This window comes from Dendrobates tinctorius, unplaced genomic scaffold (genome assembly GCF_039654945.1).
Source record: "Dendrobates tinctorius isolate UK_male_01 unplaced genomic scaffold, ASM3965494v1 ptg000099l, whole genome shotgun sequence".
In the NCBI taxonomy this organism is placed as follows: domain Eukaryota; kingdom Metazoa; phylum Chordata; class Amphibia; order Anura; family Dendrobatidae; genus Dendrobates; species Dendrobates tinctorius.
Window position 1 is genome coordinate 2,718,273 of NW_027361767.1, and position 10,124 is coordinate 2,728,396.

The 10,124-nt window shown below is 44.3% G+C and overlaps 1 protein-coding gene across 1 annotated transcript; it reads right to left on the bottom strand.

Annotated features, from left to right (window-relative positions):
* Positions 1–1,118: 1,118 nt before the first annotated feature.
* On the bottom strand, positions 1,119–9,922 carry TMEM205 (transmembrane protein 205). Its single transcript, XM_073587436.1, has 4 exons — positions 9,809–9,922; positions 8,717–8,817; positions 8,289–8,452; positions 1,119–1,565 (listed from the first exon to the last, which is right to left on the bottom strand). The coding sequence occupies exons 2-4, from the start codon at positions 8,814–8,816 to the stop codon at positions 1,263–1,265; spliced, it is 567 nt and encodes a 188-aa protein (XP_073443537.1). The 5' UTR covers position 8,817; positions 9,809–9,922; the 3' UTR covers positions 1,119–1,262.
* Between the last annotated feature and the right edge of the window lie 202 nt (positions 9,923–10,124).

Sequence of the window (10,124 nt, forward strand, 5' to 3'; positions counted from 1 at the left end):
TTTCAACATGACAATGATCCAAAGCACACCGCCAGGGCAATGAAGGAGTGGCTTCGTAAGAAGCATTTCAAGGTCCTGGAGTGGCCTAGCCAGTCTCCAGATCTCAACCCTATAGAAAACCTTTGGAGGGAGTTGAAAGTCCGTGTTGCCAAGCGAAAAGCCAAAAACATCACTGCTCTAGAGGAGATCTGCATGGAGGAATGGGCCAACATACCAACAACAGTGTGTGGCAACCTTGTGAAGACTTACAGAAAACGTTTGACCTCTGTCATTGCCAACAAAGGATATATCACAAAGTATTGAGATGAAATTTTGTTTCTGACCAAATACTTATTTTCCACCATAATATGCAAATAAAATGAAAAAAAACAGACAATGTGATTTTCTGGATTTTTTTTTCTCAGTTTGTCTCCCATAGTTGAGGTCTACCTATGATGTAAATTACAGACGCCTCTCATCTTTTTAAGTGGTGGAACTTGCACTATTGCTGACTGACTAAATATTTTTTTTCCCCACTGTATATTCTTGTACATAGGGGGCAGTATTATAGTAGTTATATTCTTGTACATAGGGGCAGTATTATAGTAGTTATATTCTTGTACATAGGGGGCAGTATTATAGTAGTTATATTCTTGTACATAGGAGCAGTATTATAGTAGTTATATTCTTGTACATAGGGGCAGTATTATAGTAGTTATATTCTTGTACATAGGGGGCAGTATTATAGTAGTTATATTCTTGTACATAGGGGCAGTATTATAGTAGTTATATTCTTGTACATAGGGGGCAGAATTATAGTAGTTATATTCTTGTACATAGGGGCAGTATTATAGTAGTTATATTCTTGTACATAGGGGGCAGTATTATAGTAGTTATATTCTTGTACATAGGGGCAGTATTATAGTAGTTATATTCTTGTACATAGGGGGCAGAATTATAGTAGTTATATTCTTGTACATAGGGGCAGTATTATAGTAGTTATATTCTTGTACATAGGGGGCAGTATTATAGTAGTTATATTCTTGTACATAGGGGCAGTATTATAGTAGTTATATTCTTGTACATAGGGGCACTATTATAGTAGTTATATTCATGTACATATTGGCAAATTTCCGTGATTCTTAAAAATCTAACATTTTATTCATTATAAATTTACAAGCAGAAAATTCACATCAATTAACAAGAAATGAACTGGAATTATGAAAGTGCAATATCAGCACTGCTTGGCACGTTTGCGGTCCGTGGTCCGTTCTGCAGAATCCTTATATTGAGGGCAGTAGCAGGGCAGTGAATACCAAGTTTGCACCATTACAGAGCAACGTCACCAAGTTGCAGAGAGAGGAGATACCGTGGTAACGCATGAAGGATTTGCGCAGGGCTTGGTATTTGGGGTCCTTCTCCCGCAGGCGCTTGTACCCTTCAATGTTGGCGCTCAGCCCGATCTCTGCTCCCAGGCCATGCTCGCGCTCTATGGCCTGCATCTTAAACATGACATTAGTAGTGGCCGGTGAGAACCACCGAGCGTTGAGTGCTGATAGAATGAGCGAGACAAAGAAAAGACCGATCTGCAAAATATAGAGAGAGATGAGAAGATTAACGAGAGCGCTGCCACATGGGACATAAGTATAGAGGTAGACAGGGCTCTCTCCTGTCCTATATAACACAACCAGAGGTAAAAAATGCAGTAAGGGTGTATTACTTGTAGAAGGAATAAGCCACCATGGAAGAGAACCTGATGTCCCCTCACCCTGACATGCGTTTCGCCGCCAGCTTCTTCTGGGGGCGTAATACACAATTACTGTATTTTTTACTTGGCAGTCTGCACACATGATATGTTAACCCCTTTATCCCCAAGGGTGGTTTGCACGTTCATGACCGGGCCAATTTTTACAATTCTGACCACTGTCCCTTTAAGAGGTAATAACTCTGACACTCTTCCATGGATCCCGGTGATTCTGACATTGTTTTCTCGTGACATATTGTACTTCATGTTAGTGATAAAATTTCATTCAAATAACTTGTATTTATTTGTGAAAAAAACAGAAATTTGGCGAAAATTTTGCAATTTTCCAACTTTGAATTTTTATGCCCTTAAAGGGAATCTGTCACCCTTTTTTTCGGCTTGCGGCTGCCGGCATAGACATCGGGGGCTTATCTACAGCAGTCTGTAATGCTGTAGATAAGCCTCCGATGTAACCTGAAAGAAGAAAAACACGTTATACTCACCGGGGTGGGCGGTCCGGTCCGACGCCTCCCTTCTTCATGCGATGACGTCCTCTTCTCCCATCCTGTAATGGCTGCGGCGCAAGCGCACTGCTCTGCCCTGTTGAGGGCAGAGTAGAGTCCTGCAGTGCGCAGGCGTCAGGAGAGGTCCGGCGCCTGCGCACTGCAGAATTCTACTCTGCCCTCAACAGGGCAGAGCAGTGCGCTTGCGCCGGAGCCAATACAGGACGGGAGAAGAGGACGTCATCGCATGAAGAAGGGAGGCGTCGGACCGGACCGCCCACCCCGGTGAGTATAACGTGTTTTTCTACTCTTTCAGGTTACATCGGAGGCTTATCTACAGCATTAAAGACTGCTGTAGATAAGCCCCCGATGTCTATGCCGGCAGCCGCAAGCCGAAAAAAAGGGTGACAGATTCCCTTTAAATCACAGAGATACGGCACACAAAAAACTTAAGTAACATTTCCCACATGTTTACTTTACATCAGCACAATTTTGGAACCAAAATTTTTTTTTGTTAGAAAGTTATAAGGGTGAGTCTGACTTCTATACCAGGAAAGATCTTTGAACAAATTATTAAACAACATGTATGTCAGTACCTGGATAAGAATGAAGTGATTAAACAGAGTCAGCATGGGTTTGTAACTAATAAGTCATGTCAGACTAACTTAATTTCCTTCTATGACGGAATCACTGATTGGATCAAGGAAATGCTGTAGATATAGTATATCATGACTTCAGCAAAGCATTTGACAAAGTCTCTCATACAATCCTTATTGAAAAAATGACTAAGTATGGAATGGACAAGGCAACTGTTAGGTGAATTCATAACTGGCTTAGTGATCGGACCCAAAGAGTGGTCATAAATGGCTGCACATCCAGTTGGAAGAATGTCTCAAGTGGGGTACCACAGGGCTCTGTCCTGGGCCCTGTATTGTTCAACATCTTTATCAACGATATAGATGAAGGAATTGAGGGTAAACTGATTAAATTTGCTGATGACACAAAGCTAGGAGGGATAGCTAATACTAGAGAAGAGAGAGAGAGGATTCAAAAAGATATAAATAAACTGGAGAAGTGGGCAGCAACTAACAGAATGGTTTTTAACAGGGAGAAATGCAAAGTACTACATCTGTGCAATAAAAATGAAAAAAGCATATATAGAATGGGAGGAATAGGGCTAAGCAACAGCACATGTGAAAAAGACTTGGGTATACTAATAGATCACAGACTGAATATGAGTCAACAGTGTGATGCAGCAGCAAAAAAGGCAAATGCAATTCTAGGATGTATTAACAGAAGCATACAGTCTAGATCACGTGAAGTCATTATTTCCCTCTACTCCTCTTTGGTCAGACCTCATCTGGAATATTGTGTCCAGTTTTGGGCACCACATTTTAAAAAAGACATCAACAAACTGGAGCAAGTTCAGAAAAGAGCGACCAGAATGGTGACCGGTCTGCAAACCCTGTCTTATGAGGAAAGGTTGCAGGATTTGGGAATGTTTAGTTTGCAAAAGAGAAGACTGAGAGGAGACTTAATAGCTGTCTACAAATATCTAAAGGGCTGTCACATTGTAGAAGGATCAACTTTATTCTCATTTGCACAAGGAAAGACTAGAAGCAATGGGATGAAACTGAATGGGAGGAGACACAGATTAGATATTAGAAAAAACTTTTTGACAGTTAGAGTGATCAATGAGTGGAACAGGCTGCCACGAGAAGTGGTGAGTTCTCCTTCAATGGAAGTCTTCAAACAGAGGCTGGACAGACATCTGACTGGGATGATTTAGCGAATCCTGCTTTGAGCAGGGGGTTGGACCAGATGGCCCAGGAGGTCCCTTCCACCTCTACGATTCTACGGGTTAAAGTTGACCAGCGATTTTTGGTCATTTTTGCAACACCATTTTATTTTTACGGACCACATCGCATTTGAAGCCACTTTGAGGGTTCTATTTGGTAGAAAATACCCAAAAGTGACACCATTCTAAAAACTGCACCCCTCAGGGTGCTCAAACCCACATTCAAGAAGTTTATTAACCCTTCAGGTGCTTCACAGGTATTTTTTTTTAATGTTTAAAAAAAAAATGAACACAACTTTTTTTTCACAAAAAAATTACTTCAGGTCAAATTTTTATTTATTTTACCAAGGGTAACAGGAGAAATTGGACTGCAAAAGATATTGTGCAATTTGTCCTGAGTACGCTGATACCTGATATGTTGGGGGGAACCACTGTTTCGGCGCATGGCAGAGCTCAGAAGGGAAGGAGCGCCGTTTGACTTTTTCAATGCAAAATTGGCTGGAATTCAGATCGGACACCATGTCACGTTTGGAGAGCCCCTGATGTACCTAAACAGTGGAAACCCCCCACAAGTGACCCCATTTTGGAAACTAGACCCCCCCAAGGAACTTATCTAGTGAGCACTTTGAACCCCAAGGGCTTCACAGAAGTTTATAATGTACAGTCGTAAAATTAAAAAAAAAAAAAATCACTTTTTTCCACAAAAATTATCTTTTCACCCCCAATTTTTATTTTCCCAAGGGTAACAGGACCCTAAAAGTTATTGTGCAATTTGTCGTGAGTACGCTGGTACCCCATATGTGGGGGTAAACCACTATTTGTGTGCATGGCAGAGCTCGGAAGGGTAGCAGCGCCATTTGACTTTTTTGGCTAGAATTGGGATTGAACACCATGCCGCGTTTGGAAAGCCCCTGATGTACCAAAACAGTAGAAACCCCCCACAAATAACACCATTTTGGAAACTAGACCCCCTAAGGAACTTATCTAGATGTGTGGTGAGCACTTTAAAACCCCCAGTGCTTCACAGAAGTTTATAACCCCCGGACGTGAAAATAAAAAAATCATTTTTTCCACAAACATGATCTTTTAGTCCCCAATTCTTTTATTTTCCCAAGGGAAACAGGAGAAATTGGACCCCAAAAGTTGTTTTGCAATTTGTCCTGAGTAGGTTGATACCCTATATGTGGGGGTAAAACACTGTGTGGGTGCATGGCAGAGCTTGGAAGGGAAGGAGCACCGTTTGACTTTTTCAACGCAGAATTGGCTGGAATTGAGATCAGACGCCATGTTGCATTTGGAGAGCACCTGATGTGCCCAAACAGTGGAAACCCCCAATTCTAACTCCAACCCTAACCCCAACACACCCCTAACCCTAACCCCTGCCCTAACCCCAGCCCTAATCCTAGCCCTGGACCTAGCGGGAAAATGGAAATACATACTTTTTTTAATTTTATCATTTTTCCCTAACTAAGGGGGTGATAACGGGGGGTTTGATTTACTATTTATGGCGGTTTTTTTGTTTTGGCAGCTGTCACACGCTAAAAGACGCTTTTTATTGTAAAAAGTTTTTGCATCACCACATTTTGAGAGCTATAATTTTTCCATATTTTGATCCACCGAGGCTTGTGAGGTCTCATTTTTTGCGGGACGAGTTGACGTTTTTATTGGTACCATTTTCGGGCACGTGACATTTTTTGATCGCTTTTTACTCTGATTTTTGGGACGCAGAATAAACAAAAACCAGCGTTTCATGAATTTCTTTTGGGGGAGTGCGTTTACACCGTTCCACGTGCGGTAAAATTGATAAAGCGGTTTTATTCTTCGGGTCAGTTCGATTATAGCGATACCTCATTTATGTCTTTTTTTTTTTAGGTTTTGTCGCTTTTATGCAATGAAAACAATTTTATATAAAAAATAATTATATATATATATATATATATATATATATATATATATATATATATATATATATATATATATATTATATCTTTTTTATTTTTCCGCTGAAGATGCTGTATGGTGGCTCGTTTTTTGCGGGACAAGATGACGTTTTCAGCGGTGCCATGGATATTTATATGCGTCTTTTTGATCGCGTGTTATTGCACTTTATGTTCGGCAGTATGATAATAAAGCATTATATTTTCCTTTGTTTTTTATTTTTTAAGGGGTTAGCTTAAGGGGTTAACTAATGGGACAGTTTCATAGGGCAGGTCGTTACGGACGCGGCGATACTAAATATGTGTACTTTTATTGTTTTTTTTATTTCCAAAAAATGAATTTATTAGGGAATTTTTTTTTTTTAATAAATTATTTTTACACTTTTTTTTTTTACTTTATTACAATGTCCCCGGGGGGACATCACTGTCATGTGACAGATCGCTGATCAGCGATCTGTCACATGACAGTGATGTCCCCCCTGGGACATTGTAATTAAGTTAAAAAAAAAAAAGTGCAGACTTCCTCATGCCTGCGCTTTGCAGGCAGTGAGGAAGCCAGCTACCTGCAGGCCCCCCGGAGGTCTCCGCTGCCATATTGGATCCGGGGACCTGCAGGGAAGGAGGTCCCCGCAGCAGCGCTGCACATCGCGCTGCTGTAGGGGGCTCAGGGAAGCACGGAGGGAGCCCCCTCCCTTCCGATGCTTCCCTAAACCCCCGGTACACTGCGATCGTGTTTGATCGCAGTCTGCCAAGGGGTAACGTGTCGGGGGCGGTCCGTGAACGTCCCTGACACATAGTGCCAGGTGTCAGCTGTGATAATCAGCTGACACCCGGCCGCGATCAGCAGCGCTCACCCCGTGAGTGCCGCTGATCGTGCTAGACGTACTATACCGTTCATGGGCACAGGGGCCCAGGTCCCATGGATGGTATAGTACGTCTCATGTCAGAAAGGGGTTAAAATTTATGATTTTAACCATCACCTTATTTTGAGATCTCTTCTTTTTTTTTTTCCCGTGTTTATCCTCATAATAGCTGGTGGCCCGATTCTAACGCATCGGGTATTCTAGAATATGTATGTAGTAATTTATTTAAAGGGAATCTGTCACTCTATTTTTGCCCCATAAGCTGGGGCCACCGCCATCACGAGCTTATCTACAGCATTCTGTAATGCTGGGCCCTGTATTGTTCAACTTCTTTATCAACGATTTAGATGAAGGAATTGAGGGTAAACTGATTAAATTTGCTGATGACACAAAGCTAGGAGGGATAGCTAATACTAGAGAAGAGAGAGAGAGGATTCAAAAAGAAATAAATAAACTGGAGAAGTGGGCAGCAACTAACAAAATGGTTTTTAACAGGGAAAAATGCAAAGTACTACATCTGGGCAATAAAAATGTAAAAAGCATATATAGAATGGGAGGAATAGGGCTAAGCAACAGCACATGTGAAAAAGACTTGGGTATACTAATAGATCACAGACTGAATATGAGTCAACAGTGTGATGCAGCAGCAAAAAAGGCAAATGCAATTCTAGGATGTATTAACAGAAGCATACAGTCTAGATCACGTGAAGTCATTATTTCCCTCTACTCCTCTTTGGTCAGACCTCATCTGGAATATTGTGTCCAGTTTTGGGCACCACATTTTAAAAAAAGACATCAACAAACTGGAGCAAGTTCAGAAAAGAGCGACCAGAATGGTGACCGGTCTGCAAACCCTGTCTTATGAGGAAAGGTTGCAGGATTTGGGAATGTTTAGTTTGCAAAAGAGAAGACTGAGAGGAGACTTAATAGCTGTCTACAAATATCTAAAGGGCTGTCACATTGTAGAAGGATCAACTTTATTTTTGTTTTCACAAGGAAAGACTAGAAGCAATGGGATGAAACTGAATGGGAGGAGACACAGATTAGATATTAGAAAAAACTTTTTGACAGTTAGAGTGATCAATGAGTGGAACAGGCTGCCACGAGAGGTGGCGAGTTCTCCTTCAATGGAAGTCTTCAAACAGAGGCTGGACAGACATCTGTCTGGGATGATTTAGCGAATCCTGCTTTGAGCAGGGGGTTGGACCAGATGGCCCAGGAGGTCCCTTCCAACTCTACAATTCTATGTCTCTGATTGGTCGCAGCCGGCCGCGACCAATCAGCGACGCAGGATTTTTGTTACAAACAGACAGAATTAGACGATTATATGGTAGATGGGAATTGCGTTGCTCTACTGTATATGAGGTGCCCTTTTTTATTTAAAGACATTTAGTTTATCTCACCTCTTAGGATGCATGATAGCTGGGGGGGCTGTGCTACAGTTTTGATGCGGTGGTCACTCACCTGCACACTCTCAGTGGTGGCGAGCAGCTCCCGCGGGTGATAAGTGGCGTAAATGGCCAGGTTCAGGAAGGAGAAGCACAGGACAATGTGCCCATAGAAGGGAAACAGCTTACTCTGCACCAGTCCAAACATATGGCGGGGAACCCCCCTGATCATTACGAAGCCTGCGGAGGAGTAGAAGGAAGTCAGCTACTCATAAGGCCGAGGCTGAAGAGGACTCTGGGAGTATGACCGAAGATCGCTTTGTGCAGCTGCTACATTGCAGGCGTCTCGGGGCGGGAAAGTCACACAACACCCAACTGGTTCTGACGTCCTCGTCCCAATATCCCAGGATGGACAACAGTCACTTATCACTATGCAGCGGCACAGAGCGATGTTTGGCCACGGCCAAAAAGTCACCACACACGTGACATATCAGCTGGAGTCACCTGCGACAAACGTCACCCAGCACTGCATGCCCCACGATGCCGCCAGCAGCAGGATGTGCGCCACCTTCACCAGGCTCCCGGGATCGCCCTCCGCCACCATCCTGCGGAGAAAGACAGCAATTATCACTGATGGGCACCCCGCGGGATCTACAGTGTTGACTACTCCCCTCTGCAGGCCTCATACTATGGTGGTGCTGAGTCATGCAATCATGTGAGAGATAAGGCAGCTGTGGACGGTACAAGAGGCCAACGTGGGCTGCGGGCGGTCGTCAGGTCGGGGGCAGCGGGCGGTCGTCAGGTCGGGGGCAGCGGGCGGTCGTCAGGTCGGGGGCAGCGGGCGGTCGTCAGGTCGGGGGCAGCGGGCGGTCGTCAGGTCGGGGGCAGCGGGCGGTCGTCAGGTCGGGGGCAGCGCGGTCACCCAGCACCCCAACATTAGGGGGCAGTCTCCTGTATTCCCTATCCTGACATATAATGGTGCCCCCCTGTATCGCAGCTATAGACCCGCCAGACAGGCGCTGCTCCTCACACAGTAGAGCGTCACCGGAGCGGTCATTTCTCGGGGGCACAATTCCTGTAAGCCGCTGCAGGAGGATCAGCCAGAAAGGCGAATTATTGTACAAAGCGAGGGAGCAAGGCCGCTGTCACGGAATGTAACCCTCCATTTATACGTGGAGTCCAGCTGTGGCGGCCCGTGCGGATGTGTCGCCCGCTGCCACGGATGAAGGCTGGGCGATGGCGCACGCTGGATGTGTCTATTCACTGACAGCAAGCAGAATCCAAGCCGCTGAATGACAGGTTTATTACAGTGACAGGCCCCACTGCGGCGACACAGAGAAGAGGGTCAGGGATCTTTAATCAAGAAGTTGTGCTCCAGAAGTCATGAGATGGAGTTCCCCTCTAAGAGCTAATAATGGATTACATCCCTGGCCTGATCTCGCGCCTTCCTTGTTTACATAAAAAACCATTAGCAGCTTATGCTGGAGAACTACAAATCCTAGCGAGCCTGAGAGAGCCTCCAAATATTACATCAAACACACACAGACCGCCATTGGTGTGACTCCGTGACGTCACACAGTGAGCCGCCGCCTGTACCTGACTATCGCCTACCCCCCGGTCTGACAGCAACACAGCGACTGGCAGCTACTTCCGGGTTCCCTGCGATTTCATTATTACTCATGACGTCATCAGAAGCTGGTTTCATTTCCGACCAATCGGAAACGCGTTCCTCCCTTAGTAACTGTTGCTAAGATGTCCCTGATTACCTTGTGGACTACGGAAGCTCGGCTGAGGCAAAGTTATAACTTTCTATCTTGATCGCGTTCTGAAAAAGGCCTAATAGGTGGACTCCTGGTCCGAGCCGAAGCGAAGCTGTCATGTCTCCCACATGTCTGACTGAATGTGAGGGAAT

What these genes read in the sequence shown, in the direction of transcription:
- TMEM205 (XM_073587436.1), bottom strand. Translation starts at nt 8,816, where the DNA reads ATGGTGGCGGAGGGCGATCCCGGGAGCCTGGTGAAGGTGGCGCACATC. An exon ending in CTGGGTGACGTTTGTCGCAG is followed by an intron (nt 8,453 to 8,716) that starts GTGACTCCAGCT and finishes ACTCCTCCGCAG; the next exon opens with GCTTCGTAATGATCAGGGGG. An exon ending in CCACCACTGAGAGTGTGCAG is followed by an intron (nt 1,566 to 8,288) that starts GTGAGTGACCAC and finishes TATATTTTGCAG; the next exon opens with ATCGGTCTTTTCTTTGTCTC.